Below are 26921 nucleotides of genomic sequence, written 5' to 3' on the forward strand. Positions count from 1 at the left end.
ATAAATTATAGATGCTTTTTCTTCTAAGTATTGTGTATGCGAAAGAATCTACTAGTACAACCTAGGGTTAGTTGTATACAAACTAGGTTAGTAATATACCCAAACCAAACCTATACCTAGCACGTGCTACCCTACCTATACCTATACCCAGTCACGTGCTACCCTACCCTACCTATAGTCCGTGCAACCCTACCCTACCTATACCTATGGTCCGTGCGACCCTACCCTACCTATACCTACGTCCGTGCGACCTATACCCTACCTATACCCTACCCTAGGTACATGGTACCCATCCGCCAGTCTATGCACAACTTTAACAAGACTAGCTTCTAGATAGGTGTTATTAGCTTAATAAAGGTTGTTACAGGCGCAGAGAGACGTAATTAACCTCAGCTTATTCAGCCAGGTGATCGCGAGTGGGTAACAGTCATCCAGAGCGTCTGCGCTGCTGGATCTTGTATTCCACCTTTCATTATCTACAAAGGACGCGTTCACATCTCTGCCTGGTACGAGGAGGCAGATATACCACGCAATTGGAAGCTCTCCGTCTCCGAGAGCGGGTGGACGAACAACGCGCTCGGCCTTGAGTGGCTGAAGCACTTCGACGCGCATACAAAGGCGAGCCAGGTGGGGGCGTACAGGCTGCTCATTTTGGACGGCCATAAGAGCCACCTTAACCAGGATTTTAAGGACTACTGCCTTAAAAACATAATCCTTACCCTCTGCATGCCACCTCACTCATCGCACATCCTCTAGCCGCTTAATGTAGTCTGCTTCTTGCTGTTAAAGCGCAAGTACTCTCAGCACGTACAAGACTTAGCACGCAAGCGCGTCTTCTACATCAACAAAGAAGGCTTCCTCCCTGCCTTTAAGGACGCGTTTTTTAACGTGTTTACAGCAGAGAACTGTCGCAAGGCCTTTGAGGCAGCAGGGCTAGTCCCTCTCAACGCGCAGGTCGTGTTAGATCGCCTTGAAGTGTGCCTGCGTACCCCGCCAGAACCCCTCCTCCTAGAGACGCTGTGGCAGTCAAAGACTCTAAGCAATACCCACAAGTTTGGATCTCAGTTGAAGCTCGTACGCGAGTCTTTTACTCAGTTGCCTATTACTGCGCAAGCAGGCTTCTCTCAGCTTGTTAGAGGCGGCGAGCTTATGCTGCATCAGAACGCGCTTCAAGCAGCCTGGATTACTGAGCTTAAAGAGCAATTAGCAGTAATGACTAAGCGGAAATCGCGCAAAAGGAAGCGGATCTAGCAAGGTGGTACTATGGAGTATGGTGAGGCAGCAGCTCAGGTGGCTGCAGAGGCCTCTGTAGCCGCTGAGCGGTCGAAGAAGGCTCGTGGTGGTGGTGATCAAGAACAAGCTTAACCAGCTCTATGGCGCTGTGGAAACTGTGGAGGGACTGGACACAACGCGCAAACGTGCAAAAAAGATATAGAGGCATATTCTAAATTAGATACAAGCACAGCGTACGCAGGCTCTATGTTAAATAGCGATGAAATTGAAGAGTTGTAACGTGAGTTGGTACTGCCAAGCTTTTTTGGCCCGGGTGCTGGGTTGGCCCGGGTGCTGGGGGTTTACGTTATCTAAAGTATCTTTTTTGCACGTACGCAAGTTGTGCCCAGTCTCTCTGCATCTCTTGCAGCGCGCGAGTGCCTGGCGGCTGCGGCCTAATTGCTCTCCTCCTTAACGCTCTTCACAAGCAATCTGCTAATCAGCCTCACGTTAAGCAAGTATATCCTCTCCAGCTCCCTTTGTTAAGATCACATACTGCTGTATACGCCTTTTTTTACACTGTTTGTGCGCTAACACTGCCTCATTAGCCTTCTCAAGGCTGGCAATCTGATCGCGCATCAGCTCAGCTAAGAGCATCACTACCTCAGCACCCTTCTTAAGCTGGTTAATCGCCTCAATGATTGAAGCTGGCAATGAGCTCTTGTGCCGCTGCACGCGATCGCGTATTAACGTTGATTGAGCATCAAGTTCACGTACGTTGCTTGGCGTACGAGCTTCCCAGAGAGCCTCTGGCAGAGTATCTGGAGTAGGTGTACGTAGCTGCACGTCAAACTTTGAGAGCACAGCGTCTGGTTGGAGAGGCACAAGGCCTGTACCTCGAAAGGCTGAGCAGATATTGGCTGAGGTGAACGATTAACTGAACGCTGCCTTAAAGGCTGGCAGGAACTTAAGCTTGGTGATATGGTTGATGTGGTGGCGGATGAGGCTCTCAACCTCACGGCTATACGCGCGCTTCAACGGCGAGAAGCAGCCAACGTCAAGCGGCTGCAGTAGATGGGATGAGTGAGGCGTCATGCAGAGCGTATAGATATTGTTCTCCTTGCAGAGCTCTTGAAACTCAAGAGAGTGGTGGCTCTCATGGCTGTCAAGGACGAGCAGGCGACGCGCACCAACAACGCGAGTCTTTGTGTGAGCGTTGAAGTGCTTCAGCCACTCTACTCCTAGCTTGTTGTTTGTCCAGCCATTGTCGCTAACTGCGATTACCCAGTCGCGTGGGATCTCTGCTTCCTTGTACCAGGCAGATAGATGATACTGGCCAGCGAAGATGAGGAACAGCAGGACTGACCAGCCAGCAGCGTTGATTGCAGCAATCGCCGTCACCCACTCGCGATTACCTGGCTGAATAGCCTTAGACCTGCCTCTTCTTTCTAACCCTGTTACAACAAGTTAAGTTGTAATTTTGCCTATTATAAAGCCAGCCTTGTTAAAGTTGTACACGTTATTATCGCAGATGCTGTACTTGGCCTTTGTCTCCTCTACAAGCTTAAACTAGCTCCTGATTAGAGCTGGATCCTTGCATAGAGCTCTCTGCCTATCGTATGCTCGATTGAAACGCGTCCTAAGACTGTCTGTACGCTTGACAAAGTTGCTTAGCCAGTCTCTGCCTACAGGAGAGCTACCACGCGCTAAGAGTAGCTTACCAGCCATATCACGTACAGCTGCGTACGTAGGCGAAAACCCACGTGTATCTAGATCCAGTATATGCTTTACTATTACCTCCTCCTCTTGCTTAGTAAGCTTCTTTAAGTTGGGCTGGCAATTGCGTCTAGCAGGTTTGCCAGCGTGTTGGCGGTGGAGGGTAGCGCAAGAGACTTAAAACATTACTGCAGCGCGCCTTTTAGTCTAAATTTAATTTGCATTAAGAGCTAAGATTGCAAGGTGTATATCAGTCTCACAAGAAGCGTGTTGGGCTATGTTTGGTGGAGCCATAGTTGATTTATAGTTGTAGGGTATAGAAATTTGGTGGGGTGGCTCACTCGCTTCAATGGCTCACTCGCTTAGTATTTACGTTATATTAGTGACCCAACTATGGTTCCCTAGCTGTAGGCTCTTTGTGCTGCGCTTCTTAGAGCCTGTAAAGACTATCTGGCCATAGATAACCCCCATCATGAAGCCTGTCTTGTTAAAGTTGTACATGTCTTTGTCTGTGATGCTGTACTTGGCCTTTGTGTTGGCAACTAGCTCAAACTAGGGTGTTATAACGCGTGCATCTTCGTTAAGGGCTCGCTGGCGATCATATGGACGGCTCCTTCGAAGCTTGATCTCAGGCGTACGCGTCTTGAAGTTGTCTACCCAGTGCTTGCCAACAGGCTCTCCACCGCGCTCAGCAAGCAGATCATTGGCCATATCTCGCACCATAGCCTTTGTAGCAGGTATTCCTCTTGTATCAAGCTCAAGTATACGTTGTACAAGGGCCTCCTCCTCTTAGTTTGCTTAGCTTCTTTAAACTAGGCTCGCAATCGCGTTAAGAGAGGGCTCCTTAGTGTTATTAGCAGACAGTAGTTTAAGGTACGCTAAAGGCTGCAATAGCATGTCTTTTACTCTTGTTATAATCTTTAATTGTAGCTTAGATAGCAAGCTATAAGGTCCCTTTAGTATAGGTTAATTGCACGTTGTGTTAGGATAGCATTGTAATGCAAAGTAGTTATTAGGCTATCATGGTTGGGATGGACCGCTCGCTTGTGAACTACGTTACATATTATGTTGTATAGAAAAGTTGCAGTGCTAAGAAAAAGTGTCCAGCTTGGTGGTGTGTCTGGCTTGGTGGTGCTTTACGTTACACCAATACTAATCTAGCTATACCCTAATTAGAGCCCTAATCACAGCTCTAAGCTGTACCCAATTCCGCTCACCACGGCGTGGTGGATCGCCAGTGTTTGATTGGTCTAATATCCAGATGCGGATCACGTGATATGCACCCTTACCTCGATCCTTGCTGCGACACTAATCCACTACAAAATCTCGTGATAATAGCTATTCTGCATGGCTCTACAGCCTCACGTTGCAGGTGCTTGTTTTGGTGGTTCGCGGCATCACGCGAATCCTGCCATCACGCGCACGGACACGGTAGGTACTGTTGCGCACAGTACAATGCCACGATTTCCCGATTTCGACGATGGAAAAACTTTTCCCGATGTACTTAGGTTGCGCCGCTTACTTGTGAACTTCGTTAGATACAAAAGCATTACACTCTGCAAGTGCTTCTTTTAATCCCATTGCGTTGTGTTGTTATGTGGCTGTATTAATTGTAGTGTTTTGGTGGTTCAGCGCATTGACTGAATCCGCGCATTGGGTGCACGGACACGGTACCTGTGTGACCAGCATACCCGTGATGTACGTTAGCTATTTCCTACATTTCTATAGAGAAAGTCAAGATTAACTGCTTATAGTTACCTAGATGTCTAGCAGGGGAAAGCAAGATTTTGGTCTTTTCATTAGTAACTTTCGGCGCATTACGCGAATCCGTGCATCATTCGCACAGACACGGTACCTAGGTATTCGGCAACCTTCTCGCGCTAAGTCACGGGGTGTACCCATGGTTTTGCAAACAATCCATAACAAGTCACAAGGCGGGGTACAATAAGATCTGATGTAGCTTTTGCCCCAACTCTCCTCTATACCAGCGTTGTAATAACACTACCGTACAAGGTGCAGTCGAAGGGTACCTCAAACGTGAGATAAAATTGTGTTGTATTCTTTTCAATGTCTGCTCTATTTGTGCGGCCCTACGATCCAGTCAAAGACTTTGAGAGCGGTCTTCAAGTTGTCAGTACAAGTAAGAAGTGGAACCCGCAGCTTGCGCTGATTCTAACCAAGTTCTTCGGAACCATTGAGTCAACGTTAGATTGCGAACCCACACGTACGATCGGATCCTACCTCTGGTATAGACCATACGTGCTCCTTACGCCAGTCACTTGCTTTGTCCTTGACGATGGGACGGGCTGTGTAGTCGGCTACTGTATCGGCACCTCAAATACTTCGAACTTTGCAGAAAAATGGATAAAGGAGTTTGCACCTAGCGTGCCACTGGAAGAAGTCCCGAAACCCAGCGTGCAAACACAGGATCCAGGGGTGGAGCAGGAAGTGTCCCGGAACTTCAGGCATGCAGTTCACAATGCAGGATGCAGTTCATTGCAAGAGTGGCCAGAGGAGTTGGAGAAGTACCCTGCCCACATGCACATCGATATCCTCGAAAAATTCCGTAGAAAGGGCTGGGGTTCAGCTTTGATCAAGGCGCTGTTCGATGCTGTCAAACGCCAAGGAGCACCCGGGATACACCTTGACATGGTACGGTGGAATACTACTGGCAGAAACTTCTATGAGAAGATTGGATTTGAACGGTGTTCTCTGGTGCTGGATAACGGCAAGAGCGGGGAAACTGGTATGAACGACGTGGTCCTAACACTAGTGAAGACTCTCTGAGCCGCAGTACCGCGTTATTCGTCGATGTGCGAAGATGTGCAGACGTCTGCGATATCCACTTATGCCGAATGGTCTGTGAATTATATGCAGACTCTCAAACACGATAACTGCCTCGCTGGAGTCATTGAAGTCGGTACCGTCACATGTCAAGCCAGTTGAGCAACAGGACTGAAGCAATAAAAAACTGTTGCAGCCAAAATAGAGGCAAAATGTACATACATTTGCACCCCTGAATTGGCTGGTAAATAGGCATGGTATCTGCTGCGACAAAAACAAATGGGATTACACTAATTCATACTTCAGGGCGACACAACCCATGTGCTCGAGCCATGATGCGTTTACATTCGCTATATCTCGAAGTGTCGCAGCAAGGATCGAGGTGAGGGTGCATATCACGTGATCCGCATCTGGATATTGGGCCGATCAGACATTGGCGATCTACCACGCCATGGTGAATGGAATCAGGTACAGCTTGGAGCCATGATTAGGGCTCCAATTAGGGTATAGCTGGATCAGTATTGGTGTATACATTCTGCTGTTGCAGCCAAAATAGAGGCAAAATGTACATACATTAGTACCCCCGAATTGGCTGGTAAATAGGCATGACATCTGCTGCGACATCTGCTCATTCAGCACCGTAGATAGAACAAGGAACTTGATCACTTTCTTCACACTCGATCAACGATCAGAGACTGCTCAGCTTCCACACGAAGAACACTAGTTGATCAGCCTACAGGGGGCTTTATCACAACAGCGGCTGGCATTGAGCTTAACCGAAGCAGGAGCATCCAACAATAATACAGATAACTAAATTCCGCACAGAGCCAGGCGGTCGAAGAGCTCCCGGATGGGAGGAGCCACGCAGACACTGCTCATCTGAGACCCTTTGTGGACGGCCTTCAAAACCGCGCTAAACCCCAAACCGGAAGTCGCGTGCGTAGTTCGTAGTTCCTTTGTCTGTAAAGCTTGTAACTACCTTCGGACTCACAACTACCAATAACTTAAACTCCATCGCGCGAGAGAAGACTTACTGCAGGAATTCTTGGGACCGCCTTTATCGCAGTCACATATATTGATTTGTACCCCACAGCTACTGTAGCGGCCTCATTCCTAAAACCATTCCGCCTCTAGCTGCGACGAATCTATGATGGTCCGAATATAGCGTTCATCCCATAAAATAAGCCCTGCTGACTTCAGACAGACTGGCAATCTTTCCCGGCCCGTCTACGCGAGACGCACATTGAGAAGCATCAAAACATGGCCTACCGCCGCAACGGCAAATTGCAGGCGTGCGAGCCGTGCCGGAAAGGAAAGCTTCGATGCGACCATTTCATGCCACACTGTGGAAGATGTGTCAAACGAGGCAAATCAGAAAACTGTGTCTACCACCTCGCACCTCTGGCAAGTCTGCTGCAAAGCGTAGCCTGCAATCGCATCAAAATCCATCGAGTGCAGAAGAGGAGAGGACACTATATCAGCCACTGTCCGGAACAGGGCGCGTATCGACGCCCGCGGCGTATCTTACACATCTCGAGCACACGAACCGTCCAACAGGCTTCCTGCGTTTCTCTCGTTCCGATAAATCAGCAAATAGTCCCATGGCACCCATACCCACCTCATCTGTGCGCTCGCCAAGTTCCGGATCTCGGCCTCGATTCATGGGTGCTCCGGCACAGCGAGGTTCAGAGAACTCTCGTTGTCCGTCAAACGGTCAAGCTATCAGCACGGATGCACAGAAACTTGAACGTGGAGCCTCCTTCATCAATCACGCCGCAGTGCTGGACGAACTTGAGCCAGGCATAGGTCTTACACCCCCAGGACTGACTGCCTTCACGGTCTCACAAGAACACATCGACCAGGGCGCGTCAGTACTTGATCTCTTGGGGGACCTGAAATTCATACAGAAGTACATCGACAAGTGGTTTTCTTTCGCTGGAGGTGTTGTCGTCATTGAGCCCATGGTCGAGATCTACCTGGATGTAACTCGCGCCTCGTGGCACAGGATCCGAGGATCTCACAGAACCGAGGACTTGCGGGACATGTCAGCCCAGATCTGGAACAATACCTCTAAACCCTTGTCACAGCTATTAGATCGAAATACCACAGCTCACGAATTCTTTACGAACGTTACTGGTACCGCTCTGAGATGGGAGGTCATCGGTATCATCGTCTCCTTGGTATCGCTTGTTGCACAGCCTTTGAAAGGTACGCTTGCAGTTTCCGGTGTCAAAAGTCCGGCTACTGATACAGAAATGCAGATGGTGATCCTATATTCTGCTTCCCTGATACAGCTCCCGTCGATCGGGCTGAACTGGCGCTGAGCCTGCATCATGCTTCAGAGATGTGCGTCGAGTTCTGTGACAATCTCGGTGTGCTAAATGACTTGTATCTCTGGTTGTTATACGAAAATTTCATCAGCTATTGCTCACTACGTTCACGAGGAGGTGAGTCGCCTAACGCATCCAACGTTATCTTTGTGTGACAGGCCTTACTGACCGTCTACAGGACACGACAGCTCGCGGAAGGCCTCCTTATTTGTGACGGCATTTCAGTGTGGCAACCTACACCAAAAGATTAACGTCGACGACAATACACCTCTTTTCATAGCCGAGTTACGCAAGCGACTGTTCATTTGTGCCTATAGCAACGACAAGTCAACTGCCGCGTTTGCTGGATAACTACCGAAGCTAACAAGACTCTATTGCATTTTGCAGATACCCCTCGATCTCACAGATGCTCAGATAATGTCCGAAGGGTCTTACCTACAAGTTGCCGTTGCCGAATTGGACGAAAAGGGATGGAACTAGGAGGGCGTTATTCAACGCAGTACCTCTCCGCGAATATCAGCAACAAATGCACTCATTACCGAAGATATTTTGGAAATCTCATTAGGCTGTCTTCCACCAGAAGAAGTCGCTCGTCGCGCTGTCGAAATTGAAGCACGGGCATTGACCGCCTGGAACGACTTGCCTGGGTTTCTTCGCATCGATGTCAACGACCCCTGGAGTTCTCGGCACTCACCGCTCGAGGCCTTGTTCCTCATTCACATTCGACTTGTAAGTCTGGATCACCTTTTCTTCTTACAGCGAACATGGCGCAAGATGGTATACCCAGGATCAGTTGATTCGCTACTCTCTCTGTCTGCAGTGAAATGTTCAAAGTCGTCATCATGATGCTGGACAACAGAGATTATTTCCAGGACTTCCAGATTGACTTCTTCTAGATCTTGTGCACGCATGGGATTCCCGCTGCTTCAATGCTTGCAGTCGAGCTACTCCGTCAAGAGCGAAGTCCTGTGTCCGCTTCGGTAGAAGTGTTTGATCTTCATCGCTCTGATACAATCCAGGGCCTTTCTGTGTTTGGAGCATGCTTAGGTACGATCAGACCCGATGCAAACGGCCATCAAAGTTGCAACCGGGGCAGAAAGTTTATGAAAAGAATACTTGACTTGATTTTGGAACCAGGTCTAGTTGCACAAAGGAGCGAGGAGATAGGAGTCGAAGAGACAACTGATCCTACTCTGGGCACATCTCTCTTCGAACCTGGAAATTACGATGACTTCGTGCGTTGGCTAGACGATGTGCACTGGAACCAGGAGACGTGGATCAACCTGGCTTGAACAATATGTCCGCAGGCTGCAGCTGAGAACGACCCTTCCCATACGTTGTACGAAGGAATCCGACAAAAGCTAGCCAACGTACGTTGCAAACTAGCACCACTTCGCACTGTCGCAAAGTATCCTTGCATCCTCGTTTTGTAGACACATCGCAACAGCCATATCACCCTTATCTTCCTTTGGCGCATTAGACATCAGCGCGCACACACTGGCCTTCTCACTCTTTTTGATCCACTCAACCCCAATTCAAACATCAATTGGTGTGCCTGCACCTTCGACCACGAGCTGAGCATGATGTCTGTGTCTGCTCCACACCTAGCAGTGAAGCTGATGTTGCGGACGTATTCAGGCAACTTACAGTGAGTGGATTCACAACTATTGTATTCGGTGTACCGCCCCCGACGTGTTGTGGTCGACTCGTTAGCGCATTTGTGCCGCGATGTGCCAAAGTGGGAGACTTAAGAGGTCATCAAGTGGAAGCTGCTTATGCCATATCCTGTTGTGTTTCGGGGTAAGCCGAATCGATGTCGATGTAGCGTCAGGCATCAAACGAGCGAGCGAATGCAATGGTGATGGGGCGAAAGACACGTTGTCGTGCACGCAGGACGGATTCGTCACTGTACGCTGAAAAAAGCATCATCGGTTGATATGAAGCCAGTAAAGCCTTCTCACATCTCGCTCGTTGCTTCTTGCTTGGAATCCTCCAACAAGGGTGAGGCGAAATTGAAGTAGGTCCAGGAGCACTTCGGTAGTGCAAAAGTGCTTAGCGTAGTACCAGTCTGGACCTGCTCAGAGCTGGGGTCACTGCTGGCTATGGGACCGGAGGTCATCAGCTGATCGTTGAGCTCATTGCCATGACTCCAGTCCTCCTAATCGAGAAGATGATCGGTCCGTTTCTTTTCATGTTGCCAAGCCTGAGTTCCTCTCTGGTCAACTCGCTTCCTGAGCAAACCTTGAAATTCCACTGCACGACTACCGCTTGACCCATCACGTCCCATATGTTATGTTGCATGTTGACGCACAAGACCAAGCCACCTCTCATAAAGCTCGTTTGCACCGTCATCACCAGCGCAGGCTCATCAGCATTCTCTGGAGGTCTCTCAGGGTCGAGCTCCAGGCCTGATAATGTAGGACGAGGCGCCCATCGATCCTCTTGCAGTATGGGCACGGCATAATCGGCTGTTCCCTCTTACGCGAAGCTCGGTACCGCTCCTAGTTGCTGTAATTTTTGACGACTAGGCACGGAGTCTCCTCAAACGATCGGATTCTGAAGAGCGACGGAGCGGATGCATCGCTATTGATATTGACAACTCATCCAGCTTCCCGAAGGAGATGTTGCGACAGTTGCTTGAGTTCTTGGAACATGGTTCTAACGAATAGCGATGGCGATTGAGTATCTGGGGGAGCAAAGACGAATGCGAGCTGTGTGTAGAAGTTGAACAGCGCACGCTGTGCTCCCATCAAGTTGATGTCCACATTAAGTTACATTAGGGCTGTCGAAGGTTGGTTATGCTATACCGTTGAAAAGTTGGTTGCCAGCATCTTGTACACAGCACTTCCCAATATACAACGAGGAAGGACTCTTGGGGCGGATTTCGACATGTACTCGTTTCCACTCACGCAAGCGAAGTGTTATCTAGTATCCTAGGTGATGCAGGCTAATGGTAAATTAGATGGAACAGCAGGGTGTTCACTATTGCGCGAAGTGAGTTACTGTGGTTAGTGGGAACTAGTGCGTGGCTCGGTTGATGGCAGCTGCATTACGAACTACACAATCCAAAAATGACTTTAACAGACGCATGTGATGACACATGTTCAATAATGAAGTCGGTATTGGAGTTCTACAAGGGATGAGCAGACAATGAAGTCCAGGCCCATCTAGGGAAATCCCCATGCATAGCTGCCCAACACAAACAATTCCCAGTTATGCACACCATGCACACTATCTCATTGGGTGGGCAGCTGCCGAAGACCCTAGACATATACAGTGCACAATATGCACATTGCGCCTGAGAATACCCGCTGTGAGTTGCTGTGCGACGGAATGCCGTTAGAGAGCGGCATTTTTGCAAATGCCCCGTCGTTTTTCCGAGCCGTTTTCGTTACGCCGAAGTGAGGCAGAGCGTCCGCATGCTTGTGTCTCGCAGGTCCTGGATAGTGTAGCTGGCCAGGGCGGCGTATTCAAAACGATGATAAGGCAACATCTAAGCAACACAAGCGCCCTCCTCCGCCACCTGCACCATGCTCCGGGTGCGGTATGTACCCACACGACCTCTGTGTCGGCATCGGAGTTAATGCTTTGTGGGGAAGAGCTTCCATCAAAAGAACCACCCGGGCGGAGTCGACCCAGACAAGGCTCGTTTACCGCGTCAAAGCTGTCTGACGCGGCTCACACGTGGGACTAACAGCACTGTGACGCAGATTCAAAATTCGAGGCGAAGTGAGTTATGAAGTGTTGAAGGTGAATTCAGAGGTATCTCGCGCCGTGAAGAGCAAAATCATTCCTGCTTTTTCTTTTTCCTTTCCCTATTTCGGACAGTCCTCCCCAGACTCAGCACCGCCGCACCTTGTCTGCACTGTGCGGTGTTGAGCGAGGTCTTTGTCCAATTTCCATGACAGTAATAATTGATTCAGCCGTGCAACGTCGTACAAGATCATAGCCATATGTGAATGCCTATCCATACAATAATGCGGATATTTCCAAAAGGTGTCCAAGACACTCCAAAACGCCGTGGGTCTCATGCTAATCCAAACAGTGGGAGACCAATGATGCGTGCAGTGCTAAACGCCGCTCCTATGCCAACGCCGTATGAAGATGGCGGTCTATGAGGGTTTGTGTTGGCGGTGACGAGGTATGTGTCGTGGCTCGTTAGGATGTGCTGTAATTCCAAATACTCGTCTTCGCGGCTCCTCAAGCTAGTGCTCACAATATGACACACTTGGGCTTGTCTTTGCGCTTGACCGGTCGTCCATTACTGCCTCCTCGGTCGCCGCCGCTTCCTCGAACGCGGTCGTTACCTGACACACGTGGACCGCGGGTCTTTTCGCTCCTCTCGTGACGACCGGAGCCTTGGTGGCGCTGTCGGCGGAGCTGCCTAACTACGTCGAAAAAGGCCTTCTCAACGTTGACGCAATTCTTGGCTGATGCCTCGACGAAGTCACAGCCCAGGTCCTTGGCTAGGGCCTGGCCTTCTTGTGTGGAAACCTCGCGCTCGGTGACGCGATCGCATTTATTGCCGACGAGCATGACAGGAGCTTGTCCGAAGACCGGGGCAGACGCGCTGATGGGAGAGCCGGGGTAGGTGGGTGAGCCAGCCATAGCCGTCTCCTTGACGCGTTGAATCTGGCTGTGGAAGCGCTGTATGCGCGCGAAAGATGACCGTGAGGAGATGCTGTAGACGAGGACGAAGCCTTCACCATCGCGTATCCATTGGTCTCGCAGGGCAATGTATTCTTCCTGGCCGGCTGTATCGAGGACCTCGAGCATGCACGACTGACCATCGATCTGGACCTGCTTGCGGTACGAGTCCTCGATTGTAGGGTCGTACGTCTCGACGAAGTGGTTCAGACAGAGCTGCGGAGCGGTTAGTGTCGTCTGGGACAAGCAGCGTCGTTGGACAGGGGAAATGTACCTGGATGGTCAGGGCTGTCTTGCCTACACCTCCGTCGCCCAGCACCACCAGCTTGTACAGCGTCATTTTCCCCGCCATCTTGGCTGGAGCAGTGTAGGAGAGCTACGGGGACTGGTGCAGTGGTTCTTGGGGGTCAAGAGGCAGTTAAGACGTGCAGGACTCGGGTAGGCGGCGCGGAGTAAGCTTTCAGCCACGTCGTCGCAGAGTCCGTCTCGTGAGAGCGCGCTCGCAGGTGACGGGCGGCGTGGGCGGTCTCGAGTGCCTGTTGGGGATGGGCAGTAAGGGCCGCGGTCGTGTGTCGGGGCGGGTATTCCCAACTCGCATGCACGCACAGGAGGGCTCCGGGCGCGTGTCGCAGACAGCTGCAGCGTGCTCAGAATCGATCGGGGGCGGCGTAGCACCGGGTTGTACACGGCGGGACGTGGACTGTGCAGCAACGTCGGTGCAGAAATGGCTGCAGGAGCGAGCGGGGCGTGGCTGGGGCGGGCGGTGCAGGGACGAGTGGCAGGGCGCGCAGTGAGACAGCAGGCAGGGTGCGTGAAGAGAGGGTGAGACGGCCAGCGAGGGCGCGCGGACGGGGACAGGAGTTCAACAGGCAGCGCGCGCTGGATGCGGCCGTGCTGTGGATGCGAGGGCGAATACCGGGGCTGGCGGAGCGTCGGTGCTGGCAAGTCAAGGTGCAAGTCAGGGTTCTCGCTGGCTCCGAGACCCACGTGAATGGCTAGATATCGACTATCGACGGCTATCGTCTATCAACGGCAGCAACAACAACGGCGGCAGGCTCTGTCTGTGCTGCGTTGCATCGACGCGGGCGGCGTGGGGGGGCTGCTGAGCGTGTGGCGGCGGCGGCTGGCGGGCACGAGGGCAATGGGTAGACACTGCGGTGCGGAGGGTGAGGTCAAGGGCAAAGGAAAGGCGATGCTGGGCGCCGGGGGTTTTAGCAGCTGCCAGCGCCAGTGCGGTTGAGGTTGGGCGAACCGTAAAACCTCAGGATTTCGGCAGGGCGAGGGCTAGTCCTCTACAGGCCCCTCGCAGCGAGGCGGCCGTGGCCTGCTGCGAGCTGCCTGTATGCGCTCGACTTGCCGCACAAGGGCCAGCGGTGGCCCAGCACCAGTGCGCCTGCAAGCATGCAAGTCCCGGGCACTCGGCCGTCTGCCGTGCTGCCCTCCCCAGCCTGCAGCGGCGCTGTGCTCCACGCTCCGGGACGTGTCGCTGCTGTGTGCCTGCCCGCCAGGTCCTTCATCACCGCCGTGCCACCTCGTCTGCCCAGGCGAGCTGGCGCTGCGTGCTCTGGCAGCTGCTCGATACCGCAACTAGACGCAAGCGGTAGGCGTCTGGCTGCGCCAGCGCTGCTAACATGCCAACACGTGCATTGCAGCGCACTACTGGCGCCCGTAGGCAGCCTCGACGCTCGAGGTACGTACCGCTTGGCTGAGGAGTGCGAACCGCCTGGAAGAAACGCAAGATTTGCCGCCTGTCAACCCCAGACGGGCTGGACGGCGAGTAGTGACATGCCCATGATCTGTAGACTGCATGTACGGCCAGCGCCGACCGAGCCGAGACACGACAAAACGACGAGGATGATTCTGGGATGATTGGACAGCGCAGACAAGTACTTGCCCGCGGTCGTGGATGCGGCTGCGCGCAGTAGCTGTGCACCCATCTGATCTTGTCGGTGCTGCTTTATCGCTGCCCCCCCCCCCCCCCCCCCCCCCCCCCCCCCCCCCGCGTGCCTGGAATTGCTTGTAAGGCGCTCAGACGCGGCTCACAGCTGCATGTGTGCTCGAATCCATCCGTCACATCCTCAGTGTGACACATCACTGCAGGTACTGTAGCTGGACGTGGACCTGCGCAGCGTTGCAAAACCTCCGTCGACGCTGTCGACAACACCCTGCGCCAAAGTTTCATAACTTGGAAGCCGGCGAGGGATCGTGCATCGCGGAAGCTTTCCCACGCCCGCGACAGCGTAGCCGGTCGTGCTTGGCAACAAGATGACCTCCCCGAGCCGACGGCTGTACGCCTCCACCGCTGCAACGCTCCAACGGACTCTCTCTCCGGTATGCGTCTGTTAATGGGACTGACAGCCGTGTCAGGCCGGTCGCCTGCTGCCATGTATGACGACGCATCAGGCGAGCCTGCGATGTGCCCATTGGCGACAGAGCCCTCTGCAGGAGTCGTGATGTTGGGCCTAAACCTGAACAGCCACGGTCTGCAAGTGCAAGTCCACTCGCCAGATTGATTGCAGGGCTGGGGTGCTCCTGGCCCAGTCGAACCAACAGGTGGCCCAGCTCGACGAAACCCTAGAATTGGTCAAATTTCACACGTGGCCACGAGCCCGGAAACGCTCAGGAGCTTTGCTCCGGCAAGGCACGCAGTGCCCGCAGCAGTTGTCAAGCACGTGAAGGTCTAGCCTGATGGACGCAGCATGGTGAACATCCCGCCTGAACGTCGAGGTTGTGAGAGAAATCTCGAGTTCATGATTATCGTGTTCCAGAACTTGTCGACGTTGACCTGCCATCACTTCGAGACGTTGATGTACCTTTGTGTGACTTGACGATTGACGTGAGGGACGGGCCGTTATGATCTGACACCGTTCAGAGCAGCCTGACGCAGCCGGTAGCCAACCGGGCGAATACGAGCCAGTCTCGCCGGGAACTTCGTTCTTGCGCACCGTCAGTGTGACATCGGACGCTGACGACAGGTCGACGAGCGACTTCGAGATCAGGATCCGTATATCCAATGCTCACCTCACATGAGTGGTGGAAGAGAAGAAAGGCTGCAGTGCTCTGTGGCTAGCGGCAATGATGTCAGCGAATAGGATTAGCAGGGAGCAAAAGCAAAGCAAGGAGAGGCGAAGCTGTGGAGGCGACATGTTGTGTTTGGCATGAAACGTTGAGGTTGTTTGAGAGAGCTGGTAGCTACGTGATAGGCAGCAGCCACGTGGAAGGAGCAACACCAAACCCAGCAACGCCCAGACACATACCGAACTGAATTGCAGATGTGCTAACGAATTCCGGACGCCGCTCGACTCTACTCAATTAGGAAACTACATCTCCGGACCATAACTACAGCTTCGCTCTGACCTCAATCGCTTTGTGCAAATCCTTGCCCTTCACTTCGAAGTATTCTCTGACCTTCTCCCTCGCTACCTTTACAGCCTCGCGGTCTTCGATCGTACTGGGGATATTTGCCTCTTTGTCGAAGTCTCCATGTGTTGCATTCTCGAGCAACTCACGAAGAACGCGTCTTAATGTCTTGCCACTTCGTGTCTTGGGGATCATAGCTTTGCCTTGAATGATACCGCCTAGAGACGCAATGGCACCAATCTGCTCGCGCACGAGCTTTTGCACCTCAGATAGCAACTCGTCGTCAGGAACAGCAGGGTCAGGATGAGGATGGGTGGCAAGCGTGATGAATGCAAAAGGCAGGTGACCCTTCAAGTCATCAGGTATGCCAACAACAGCCGCCTCGGCGACAGATGGATGTGTTGTGATGGCTTGCTCAATAGCACCGGTACTGAACCTGTGGGCTGCCACATTGATGACATCGTCCGCTCTGGACATGATGGATATGTAGCCGTCTTCATCGATCATGCCAGCATCACCTAGACGCTGTTAGCTGAGTCTTGAACAAATACCATTGAATGCTCGTACCAGTGTCAATCCATTTCCCATCAAATCGCTTCATGTACCCCTTGTAGAACCGCTCTTCGTCCTCCCACAGTGTCGTGAAGGCTGTCGGCGCCAGAGGGATGCCCATCACAATATTGCCCATCTCTCCTCTCTTCACCTCCTTGCCCGAGTCATCTACGATGCGAACGTCGAATCCGGGCATTGCTTTTCCAGCAGATCCAGGCTTGATGGGAAGCGGCTCGGGTCGCTCTGACGATGAAAAATCGAGTCCGGCGGATGCACCCAATGCAATTCCGGAAATAGGTGATCCTGATTCTGAAGACCACCAGTTATCAACGACTATCGCACCTGGCGCGCAGTGTTTGGCTAATAATTTCTGGTACATCTGTACGATACTGGGCTCACTTCTCTCACCGGCTAGGAAGAGCGCTCTCAGCGACTTCAGAGCACCCTTCTCTCCATACCGCTTCTCGAAGAACTCGTTCTCGCCATCCTCACGGCGAATCGCACGAAGTGCGGTCGGAGCAGTGAACATAGTGGTGACCTTGTAATCCCGGATGATCCGCCAGAAGGTGCTTGCATTGGGGGTGCCGACGGGTTTGCCTTCAAACAACACAGTTGTAGCGCCGACAAGCAATGGTGCGTAGACAATGTACGAGTGACCCACAACCCAGCCGATGTCAGAAGCAGTGAATTGAACGTCTCCAGGGCCATGGATGCCGAATAGGTACTTCATCGAGAAGTTTAAACCAACTGCGTGGCCGCCGGCAGAGCGAACGACTCCCTTTGGTAGACCGGTCGTCCCGCTTGTGTAGATTATGTAGAGCCCGTCTCCACTCTCCACAGGTACGGCTTCGGCCTTGAGTCCTCTGTTCCTGGCGCTCTTGACTAGTCGTTGCCAGTTTCTCTGGCCGTTCTCTTTTATCACAGGATCCCATCTGAGCTGACCTCGCTGCCACACAATCGTCTTCGATGGTTTGACGTTGCTCCTCTGCACCGCCTCCTCGATCATACTCTTATATCCCGTTGGCTTCTTTGATCCCTCGATTCCGCACGATGCCGTCATTATCGCCACTGGGCGGCTTGCTTCGATCCTTTGAGCCAGTGCCGCTGGTGAAAACCCACCGAAGACGACAGAATGGATGGCACCTAATCGAGCAATTGCCAACATAGCGAAGATTGCAGCAGGTATCATCGGCATGTATATGAGTACAACATCGCCCTTATTGACTCCCTCTTCCCGAAGCACCCCTGCGAGTGTCTCGACCTCATCAAGCAGCTGTTTGTATGTATACTGCTCTTTCGTGTTCGTCACTGGGCTATCCCAGTAAATGGCAACATTGTTTCCGTTTCCGTTTGTAACGTGTCGGTCCACGCAGTTGTACGTTGTGGATATCTCTCCATCTGAATACCAACTCCATGAATCGTGCTCGATCTTGCTCTTTTGAAGGGCCACGGTGGTTTTTCGGAACGCTCTGGTAGGCTTCTTATGCCAGTACAAATTTTCTGCTTGTCGTGTCCAGAAAGTCTCCGGGTCTTTGATTGAGGCGGCATACACCTGATCCTGGATGTGCTGTTGAGCCATCGTGAAAATCAGTTCTCTTGCGTGTCGGGTTCAGCAGTGATCAATGGCGACTCGATAGGGTAAATGTGAGGTTGCTGAATGGATTCCAACTCTCCACCGCTCTTTGCTTAGGCTGGAAGTGCCGAACGTGCACCCGGTAGGAAAGAAGACGGAGTGCCAGATCGTGATTCGGAGTTGCTCCGATTGTCTACCTCCTTATTTGGCAATCGAAGGATGTCTTCTGATGGCGATCTTGGTTGCACGTAGGCGATTTTGCTCACGTTACAATTGAAGTCGGTACAGCCGCTCAGGGGTGTTGTGTCAATCGACTTTTATCGAACGGTTTCGGTCCAAGGGAGGCTGATGACGGATGCCGAGGGCGTGGTGTCCGGGGAAGCTAGCGCAATGCGGGGAGCGCTTGCTTGATCGGCTCTGCAGGTCTAGGTTTTAGTAATGCAACGTGGTTGGCTTCTATGATAGGACTGCTGCCGATTTTCTGATGTTTTGTGTTGTATTAATCCCAATTTTTGGTCTATTTTGCGTCAAATTGGTTGACAGCGACAGGGCCACATGTCGTCTGCACTCATCCTGCGAACTGCCAGCCTCGTGCCAATTTGCATTCTAAGCAGAGCATGATATGTTCCATCTATCATTGCTATTCCGAGATACGTCAGTGATATAGAAATTCGGAACCGGATTTTTGACGTGTCGTGGTTCCGTGGTGAGGCTTACAGTCCAGCGCGTAAGAGTGTTAGCAGAGCAGCGCATCGTCACGATGCAAACAGAGGGTTGGTTGCATGGCCAGATAAGATGGTCTCAAAACTTCTTATGTCATTGATGTTAGTATTGAATTGCAGCGTCGGCCTCGTGTGGGTGGATATTTGCTATTGTCAAGAGTCAAGAGCCCACAACTGTGCCGGATATTATTGTTGCCATTCACAAAGCTAACAAGTCGCACGAAAAATGATATCACCACGCTTTCACACGAATTCGTCTTAGCGATGGACTAGAACATGTCCTAGATCGCTTCTAATCAAACGAATAGCATAATTAAAGTCCGTGGCAGGACGAGGTGTGATATGATATCATTCGGTACATACGGGCAAGGGTGTCAATCAAGGAAAAAGAAGCGAATGTCGACTACAATTGAGCCGCACAACTTGGCCCCTCCGGCAAAGTAAAAGCGACTATTCAGTTCCTTGTACTACGGTAGCCATCGCAGCTTCCTCAAACGGCCGTGGCTTCCCCCATGTAGTGCTACAGAATCACCACCAGAACATGTACGTGCATGGATAGATTCGCAGGATGTATACCGGGTGCAGACACTTTGGGACATCGAGGCCAATACGGCGAACCGATGCACCCAGAAGAAAGTCTGCCAGTACGAGAAGCCAGCCAGAAACTCAGACAGCACTCTTTTCTCTTCCCGTCTGCCTAAGCCTACTCTTCTCGACAGCTTCATCAACCTTCCTCCGCCGCCACGTACAGCTCTCCGCAAAATCACATATCCTGCACTTAAAAGCCTCCTCAATTTCGACACCCTTCGCCTCTCTTTTGCCCTTCCACCACGCCATTTCATCCTCGACATACTTCTCAATAATATCGGTCTCGTATACCACGAGTTCATTGCCAATAACATCGCCGGTCTTTGAGTAGCGGAACTCGGCACGAAGAATCGGCGAGAGGCTAAATGGAGGAATTGTGAGCTGCATCTCGGTAACGAGAAGAGACCACAGCGAAAGCAGATTGGGATAATTGGCGGCTTCGTTGTCCGGACCGAAGCCACCGATCTCATGCAGGAAGACTTCCGTAAACGGCTCTAGAGGCTTCAAGTCGTAGCGCTCGAAGACTGTCTCGGCATCCACGGTGTTGAGAGACAGAGACTCGAGGAGCTTCCGGTAGAGCATCAGCTGCATCCACGTTGGCCGCAGAGAAGCGCCAGTTGGCCTCGAGTGTACACCACGCGTTTTGACGTCTGCAATATAGATATGCCTATCCGACTCGAGGCCACCGATCCATGCATCACCGCTGCCACCTGCCTCAGAAGCTTTTGCGAAAGCTTGGGAAATGCTTGGCTGGTCCTTCGGCAACGGAACCGTACCGCCACTCTTCTGTGCCTTCGCCCGCTCAATCTTCTCTTCGAGCTCGGGGTCTGGACACTCGTAGGACACCTCGTCGATCACACCGTTGACGATCTGCCCTTCGATGACCCCCCAGACTTCAAGCTCTCTCGTTAAGCCGGTCTCGCGCAGACACCGAAGTCCTAAAATAGTGTTCAACATGCGCAGACCGAAACGGTCTTCCTTGGTCTGCACCTGTACAGGCACCGTTGTGTGTACTTCGTCCTCCAGCTTCTGGTGGATCTTAGACCCCACACGCATGGCCTGTGTCCGAGGCTTGCGTCCAAACTTCGACAGCGCGTAGAAGTACTGAAGCTCGCACCATGCTGGCGAAACGAGGTCCGTCACAGATAGGGGCTTCTTGGGCTTGGTCCGAAAGCGTTCGATGGGCGAGCGTGTGTCGTTCTCCATAGACTCGGGCGCTGAGAGTGGGCGTGGAGTGCTCGGAATCGAGTTTACCCGCAAGAACCTGGTTCTATTCGCTTGAGGCGGCGATTGCAGTTCCTCAAGAGGTACTAAACGCTGTTAGTCGTCAGTCCATCAAATCGTGCAGTTGGTACTTGTGAGGCCACGTGCCACTCCATGCCCGGCGCGACCGTTCATCGTACTCAACTTCCAGCGACTCCCGGGCTGGCGAACTCTGTATGTCTCTGCGCACTTCGACCTTGGCAGTGCTGCGGCGGTCCTTCTTTGCCACGCGCAAAACAGACGGTTTGTGTACGACAATGAGATCATCGTAATCATCGTCTTCAAACTCGCCCTCCTCAGACTCGATACTTGGTAAAGCAGAGCTCCTTCCTGTTGATTTGGGTACACTGTGTGTGAACGAGTCGAGGGTGCTTGCCAGCAGTGTATCTTCGTAGATCTCAGTCGCGTCGAACTCTGACCCGTAGTCGCTCATGGAAGTAACAGAGTCGATGTCAATCTCGACCTCGGAGCCATAGTAGCTCGATGCGTGCGTAACCGGCGCGGAGGGTGTGGCCATTTTGCCATCTTCTGGCGGCGCGCAGTGGTGATGTGCATGCGGGCGGCAACAAGCGTCCGACGCGACTTACGCGGCACGCTTCGCGTGACGCTGTGAGGTCATGAACTCGAATTTTGGGCTAACTCGAATTTAGCGTGAGTAGATTTTGCACGAAGCAGATGGGCCTGGCCGAGCCATTTGAATCAGGCAAGTTCTTAAGTATGTACCCTCCAACCGCGCGGGCTGTTCTGACGATCATGGGAAGCATAGAGCCACCTAGCACGATTACAAGGCTTTAGTTCGCATCGTCCAACGGCTGTGATTGAAGAGACAACATAAACATTGCTACATGAAGATTGTTATGGACTGTAGTAAATACAGTGCGCAGCAGTCCTAAACCATCACATGCTACTATACGCGTGCCAGATTCCGCTCTCTGTTGCAGCGTGCAGCCGTAAATCAGCTTCTTCCACCAAATCTTCCTAGTGTGCCGTCACAAGAGAAACACCCTCCTTGAAATCAGACATATCATCAGCCCGCTCGTGCTTTCCGTTCCACTGAACGAAGCCATTCTTATCTACACCATAGTTGCCTCCGGTCTGCCACCTGTTCCCACTCTCAGTAGGCCTGTTCCAGATGTCCTCCTCCTTGCCCAGCTTGTTCAGATTGCTCAGCCCGGCAGGCGAAAGGACGTGGTAGAAACTGGAAATGCCGAGGCCATATGCAGCGTAAGCTTCTCGCTCAGCATCGACGACGATCTGAAGGTTGGGCTGGATGTTCTTCGGTGCATCAGGCAGAGCCGCGAGCCAGCGGTTTGTCGAGTCTTGATTGCTGTGCGAGACGGCGATAAACTGGACGTTGGGGTTCGCTGCAGCTGCATCGCGCAGGTTGAGGAAGGTCTTCTCAGCAACTGTCCGTGGTCAGTAGGCGGCGCATGGAAGTAATGGTATGGCTTACAGGGACAACCGCAGTGTCTTAGGAAGGCGATAATGGTAGGCTTTCCATCCTTGGGCACACTGAGCTTCGGTGCTGTAGGTGCCTTTTCGCCCACTACTGGAGGCTGCGCGGTCTTGACGTAGGATGGGGATATCCACGACCAGAATTCTTGCTGCCAGGTCATCTTGGAGGCTGTGAGGTTAAGGATGTATTGTTGTCTGCTGGTGCTGGTAACGGGCTGTATGCTGTCGCAGCACTTGCGAGCGCAGTCATGGCGCAACCAGCTGCCTTTGTACTTGTGGCCATGTTCGTAGTAGCGGGTGCGCGGAGAGCGTCACTGCGGGGGAGACGGTCCAGCCACCAAAGACTCTCAGAGGCGCCATCTACTCACAGCGGCTGATTGATCTTCACATAGCCTATGCAGCATCTCGGCAATTTGCAGCATCGAATGCGATCGAGACGCGCATGTGCCAAAGCAGGCAAGGCGCGTTGCAAGCACGCTGTCACGACAAGACTGGTAACTTGATTCTAGTAAGTCGCACACGCGCAGAGACCAAAACATCACGTGCAAAATAAAGAAATTAAAGTTTGATCTGATCGATTCGTGAATCGTCAGTGATCCGTCACTGATTAACTGGATATACTACATGCTCAGCACCGCTCCAGTGCACCCTTAAACCCAAAGTGAAGACCGTGAACCATGATTCCCATGAAAACGCCTATGAAAGTAACCAAAGATCCATCACCGACCAAGAAGTTGTCGTGAGGTCGGCATCATGAAGAGACAAGCTTAACCGCGCTCACCGCGGAGACGACGAGCGAGCTGGATGTCCTTGGACTCTGCGAATTGTTAGTGCATGATCATATGCGGGGTGGATGGAAAGACGCACGGATGGTGACACGCTTGGCGTGAATGGCGCAGAGGTTGGTGTCCTCGAAGAGGGAGACGAGGTAGGCCTCGACGGACTCCTGAAGAGCACCAATGGCGGAGGACTGGAAGCGGAGATCCGACTTGAAGTCCTGGGCAATCTCACGGACAAGACGCTGGAAGGGCAGCTTGCGGATGAGAAGCTCGGTGGACTTCTGGTAACGACGGATCTCACGGAGAGCGACGGTACCGGGCTTGTAGCGATGAGGCTTCTTGACACCACCGGTTGATGGTGCGGACTTGCGGGCGGCCTTGGAGGCGAGCTGCTTGCGGGGAGCCTTGCCACCGGTGGACTTACCTGCAGTAGTGTTAGTGATGTGCTGCAAGGTGCGGATGTGGGATAAGGTGATGCGCAAAGGCAAAGACGTCGTGTGGCGCGCGGAGGTGGCGACGACAGCCAAAAGGCTGCGACAGGTACACCAAGTCGATGCACCGACGATGCAAGCGATGCAGTGGACGTGGGTGGGGTAGAAGGCACTTACGGGCGGTCTGCTTAGTGCGGGCCATGGTTGATGATGTGTTGTGTGTGAGAATGGATTATTGAGACTGTGGTGTGGAGCTGTGTGGTGGATGAGGGATGGAGAACGGCGGGCGCGCGAGGTTAATAAGTAAACGGGGGCGGGCGGCTGCCTTGAAAATCAACTCAGAAAGCGCGCTGGAAAGCGGCGCAAGAACATCAACATTGTTTCGCTGCGAGAACGTCAACTTCGAAACTCACAAGTGAGAGCGAGCTGCGCTGATTGGTTCGCTTACCTACTTTCCAAAAAGGGAAGTGGCACGGTCGTTGATCTTGAAAGCGCGCCCGTGCGCAAGTGTTTGATCTGGTCCGGCAGGCGTCAGGCGTGTGTGATCCAGCGGCCGCACTGCACGACCCGCCTTGTCCTCTTAAGCACCGAACTCCCACACTGTACTATTTTATCATCAGCCAACTGCATCTCCAGCCTCAACCCGCTACAACTATCTCACCCAAACAAACCACCAACCCCTCACACACATCAACATGACTGGACGTGAGTATTCCCTCTACCCCAGCTTGACGCCTCTCTCTTCTGAGCGCGTTTGGCTTAACCATCTCAAATAACATACTGACGCGTCTTGCAGGCGGAAAGGGCGGAAAGGGTCTCGGCAAGGGTGGAGCCAAGCGTCACCGCAAGATCTTGCGCGACAACATCCAGGGTATCACTAAGCCCGCTATCCGTCGTCTCGCACGTCGTGGTGGTGTCAAGCGTATCTCAGCTAGTATGTCTCTAACTCTGCTTCGCGTCTTCTTAGCTAACAACCTTTAGTGATTTACGAGGAGACCCGTGGTGTTCTGAAGACCTTCCTTGAGGGCGTCATCCGTGACGCCGTCACATACACTGAGCACGCCAAGCGCAAGACCGTCACTTCTCTCGATGTTGTCTATGCCCTCAAGCGTCAAGGCCGCACCCTCTACGGTTTCGGTGGTTAAGCGCATTCTTTTTCACAGTTTCATATCACGACTTCTACCGGCCTCATCGGTCTACGGTCAGTTTCGGTGCTTGGGTGGATGGTCACAATGCCTTGTATAGTAGGCTACGGAGTTCACGGTCACATCAGTGGGATACTGCTTTTACATGGAATGATACCATAATTCTTCACACTACCTTCTTCCGCCTGTGATTTCTTGCTTCGTTCTGCGACATTGCTGCGCGTCTGCGAGTTGTAATGTTGGAGACGCGGTCGTCAAAACGACATGGATCGATCGGAGGTGGGTGGGCCTATTGCCTGTTCTGTCTTTAGCGTCGACACCCGTTGATCTTTCACCTTGAGCTTTGTTTCTGGCTGTCTCTTGATTGTGGTTTTGATATAGCCTAGACGCAGCTGCCAGCGCCTTGATATGGTCCTGGAGGTCCTTACATGGCTTGTATAGCCTGTACGTGGGCGCCGTGGACAGCTTCAGCTCTTTGTTGTATGTATTCGCTGCTTTCGGCAAGTGCGTGTGTGGGCGATCACGACTGCCTCTACGCTCCGAACTGCAACAGGGCTGCGTAGTATGCAAAATCAATGGTCACCTTGGTTTCGCTGCAACTTCCCTTCTTCCGTTCGTTCCAGTCTGCTTTGTTGCTGCTGTCGACGCTTTTCCGATCGCCCGCCGTATTTCCGGTAATCCTAGCACCTCTGACGTTGCCGTGTACCTCCAGGCCCCCTCTACTACCGGTATGGCAGGATCACCAACCCGTCCAGTACAAAGTGACCTCTCGTCGCCGGCCCCACTGCCCAAGGCGTCCCCGAGAGCCATCTCGGGCGTGAACATGGCACTCTCACCAACTCCCCGTGCTTTGTTCTTCGATGTCTTCGGTACTTGCCTTGATTGGCGCACCACCGTTGTGAGGGAGCTGGAGGCCCAGGCTCATGTTGCACTCAATTCGGCTACCGCATCTCTCGCGTCCCGAGTCAGACTCACGGCGTCGGATATGACTACAGAGCGCTGGGGCAGTTTTGCCCAACAATGGAGAGATGGGTACAAGAAGTTCACACGACAGCTCGCTTCGGATCCCACCATGCCTTGGAAGTCGGTCGATGAGCACCATCTCGAGTCTCTGAAGCAGTTGGTCAACGACTGGCAGATCGGCGGTCTTTGGAATGACGAGGAACTACGTGCTATCAGCTTGATATGGCATCGATTGGAGCCCTGGGCGGATTCTTCGTTGGGTGTGTCGATGCTGAACAAGCTTTTCTGTGGGTTCTGTCTCGCAACATCATGCTGGATGCTGATATCACAGATACCTGCACGTTATCCAACGGCAATCTCAGCCTTCTTGACGATCTTCGCACCTACAGCACCATTCCTTTCACTCACATCTTCTCGGCAGAACTGTTTGGCACCTACAAGCCTTCGCCGCGTGTGTACCTCGGGGCTGCCGAGAGGCTACAGTTGCCGCCTAGCGAGTGTGTTATGGTAGCTGCGCACCTCAACGATCTGAAGGCTGCGAAGGAGAACGGACTAAGGGCTGTCTATGTTGAGCGTCCTGGTGAGGAGGATTGGACTCGGGATGATGTTGAGAAGGCGCGTCAGGATGGCTGGGTTGATCTGTGGATTAGTACTGGTAACGGATGTCAGGGCTTCATCACCGTTGCGGAGAAGTTGGGGATCGAGCTGAATGCTGCTGATCAGTCCAGGCGACTCAGCACTTCGGCCCCCGCTGGCAGTTCATAGTATCGATAGGACATTTGGTGGACGATGAACCTTGACCGTATATGTACATCGAGACCAACTTCCTTGGACAAAGCATGATGATATCATATTTAGCGACTTCTGTTGCCCATTGCATCCACGTCTGTGTTTGTCGTCGGCGGATGATTTTTTATCCCAGTATTGTTTCGTCAAATGGTGTCAGTACATATGCACCTTTGCTCCAGTTTCCTAACATTGCAGAAAAAGACCACAACAGCACGTGGTATTCAAACAATATCAAAATCATACAACATATTCCGAGACAAGAAAATAGTTATTTCCAAAGATTATAAGTAGATCTAATTGGTTTTAATGGTGGTCGAACCGGGGCCGTTGTGACGCGCTGCTGGTTGCCATGACTCGCGGCACACGTGCTGCGCATGAACAGAGCGCGCCGCACACGTTTAGCGGAATACGTCCAACATGAGCAACGAATCTGGAATGTTCTTCAGCATTCCATGCAGAACTCGTGACATACAGGAATACAGCTTATTGCACCTGGAACGGGCGTCCCATCGCGTTGCAGCCCCCCCAAGTACACATCAAACTAACAGCAGCTGGAAGAGTACTCAGGTATCTGCAGATATCTTCACCGCGAAATGGACAGATGAGCGCGTA

At 52.4% G+C, this 26921-nt stretch overlaps 10 protein-coding genes across 10 annotated transcripts; 4 read left to right on the top strand and 6 right to left on the bottom strand.

The window, feature by feature from the left end:
- Positions 1 to 4995: 4995 nt before the first annotated feature.
- Positions 4996 to 5715, top strand: M421DRAFT_99605 (acyl-CoA N-acyltransferase; the record flags this gene model as incomplete). Its single annotated transcript, XM_033598774.1, has 2 exons — positions 4996 to 5058; positions 5110 to 5715. The coding sequence occupies 2 exons, from the start codon at positions 4996 to 4998 to the stop codon at positions 5713 to 5715; spliced, it is 669 nt and encodes a 222-aa protein (XP_033450477.1).
- Positions 5716 to 7313: 1598 nt separating this feature from the next.
- Positions 7314 to 8393, top strand: M421DRAFT_3313 (uncharacterized protein; the record flags this gene model as incomplete). The annotated part of the gene is made up of 3 exons (XM_033589380.1): positions 7314 to 7920; positions 7974 to 8159; positions 8221 to 8393. 3 exons carry the CDS (start codon positions 7314 to 7316, stop codon positions 8391 to 8393), a joined length of 966 nt encoding a protein of 321 aa, XP_033450478.1.
- Positions 8394 to 10160: 1767 nt separating this feature from the next.
- Positions 10161 to 10511, bottom strand: M421DRAFT_58439 (uncharacterized protein; the record flags this gene model as incomplete). The annotated part of the gene is made up of 1 exon (XM_033595602.1): positions 10161 to 10511. A coding segment is annotated over one exon (351 nt), but the record flags the coding sequence as incomplete, so codon positions are not given.
- A 1743-nt stretch (positions 10512 to 12254) lies between these two features.
- M421DRAFT_58800 (GTPase NRas precursor) lies at positions 12255 to 13041 on the bottom strand (the record flags this gene model as incomplete). The annotated part of the gene is made up of 2 exons (XM_033595631.1): positions 12255 to 12905; positions 12964 to 13041. 2 exons carry the CDS (start codon positions 13039 to 13041, stop codon positions 12255 to 12257), a joined length of 729 nt encoding a protein of 242 aa, XP_033450480.1.
- Positions 13042 to 16028: 2987 nt separating this feature from the next.
- M421DRAFT_58723 (acetyl-CoA synthetase-like protein) lies at positions 16029 to 18180 on the bottom strand (the record flags this gene model as incomplete). Its single annotated transcript, XM_033595627.1, has 2 exons — positions 16029 to 16567; positions 16617 to 18180. 2 exons carry the CDS (start codon positions 18178 to 18180, stop codon positions 16029 to 16031), a joined length of 2103 nt encoding a protein of 700 aa, XP_033450481.1.
- A 1271-nt stretch (positions 18181 to 19451) lies between these two features.
- M421DRAFT_368975 (uncharacterized protein) lies at positions 19452 to 21534 on the bottom strand. Its single transcript, XM_033589737.1, has 2 exons — positions 20856 to 21534; positions 19452 to 20794 (listed from the first exon to the last, which is right to left on the bottom strand). Exons 1-2 carry the CDS (start codon positions 21262 to 21264, stop codon positions 19563 to 19565), a joined length of 1641 nt encoding a protein of 546 aa, XP_033450482.1. The 5' UTR covers positions 21265 to 21534; the 3' UTR covers positions 19452 to 19562.
- Positions 21535 to 21557: 23 nt separating this feature from the next.
- Positions 21558 to 22675, bottom strand: M421DRAFT_418553 (uncharacterized protein). The gene is made up of 2 exons (XM_033591820.1): positions 22201 to 22675; positions 21558 to 22153 (listed from the first exon to the last, which is right to left on the bottom strand). Exons 1-2 carry the CDS (start codon positions 22361 to 22363, stop codon positions 21726 to 21728), a joined length of 591 nt encoding a protein of 196 aa, XP_033450483.1. The 5' UTR covers positions 22364 to 22675; the 3' UTR covers positions 21558 to 21725.
- A 256-nt stretch (positions 22676 to 22931) lies between these two features.
- On the bottom strand, positions 22932 to 23583 carry M421DRAFT_418554 (histone-fold-containing protein; the record flags this gene model as incomplete). Its single annotated transcript, XM_033591821.1, has 2 exons — positions 22932 to 23019; positions 23070 to 23583. Coding segments are annotated over 2 exons (564 nt in total), but the record flags the coding sequence as incomplete, so codon positions are not given.
- A 364-nt stretch (positions 23584 to 23947) lies between these two features.
- On the top strand, positions 23948 to 24632 carry M421DRAFT_418555 (histone-fold-containing protein). The gene is made up of 3 exons (XM_033591822.1): positions 23948 to 24117; positions 24209 to 24346; positions 24394 to 24632. Exons 1-3 carry the CDS (start codon positions 24108 to 24110, stop codon positions 24555 to 24557), a joined length of 312 nt encoding a protein of 103 aa, XP_033450485.1. The 5' UTR covers positions 23948 to 24107; the 3' UTR covers positions 24558 to 24632.
- Positions 24633 to 25380: 748 nt separating this feature from the next.
- On the top strand, positions 25381 to 26285 carry M421DRAFT_58233 (haloacid dehalogenase; the record flags this gene model as incomplete). Its single annotated transcript, XM_033595576.1, has 2 exons — positions 25381 to 25807; positions 25852 to 26285. The coding sequence occupies 2 exons, from the start codon at positions 25381 to 25383 to the stop codon at positions 26283 to 26285; spliced, it is 861 nt and encodes a 286-aa protein (XP_033450486.1).
- Between the last annotated feature and the right edge of the window lie 636 nt (positions 26286 to 26921).

Source organism: Didymella exigua (assembly GCF_010094145.1).
Source record: "Didymella exigua CBS 183.55 unplaced genomic scaffold M421scaffold_8, whole genome shotgun sequence".
NCBI classification, from domain to species: domain Eukaryota; kingdom Fungi; phylum Ascomycota; class Dothideomycetes; order Pleosporales; family Didymellaceae; genus Didymella; species Didymella exigua.

Excerpts from the sequence above, each read along its gene's own strand:
- M421DRAFT_418553 (XM_033591820.1), bottom strand. The coding sequence starts at position 22,363 with ATGACCTGGCAGCAAGAATTCTGGTCGTGGATATCCCCATCCTACGTC. Across the intron at positions 22,154-22,200 it reads AAGACACTGCGGTTGTCCCT|TTGCTGAGAAGACCTTCCTC; the intron begins GTAAGCCATACC and ends GACCACGGACAG.
- M421DRAFT_418555 (XM_033591822.1), top strand. Across the intron at positions 24,347-24,393 it reads TGTCAAGCGTATCTCAGCTA|TGATTTACGAGGAGACCCGT; the intron begins GTATGTCTCTAA and ends AACAACCTTTAG.
- M421DRAFT_368975 (XM_033589737.1), bottom strand. The coding sequence starts at position 21,264 with ATGGCCACACCCTCCGCGCCGGTTACGCACGCATCGAGCTACTATGGC. Across the intron at positions 20,795-20,855 it reads GTCGCGCCGGGCATGGAGTG|TACCTCTTGAGGAACTGCAA; the intron begins GCACGTGGCCTC and ends AACAGCGTTTAG.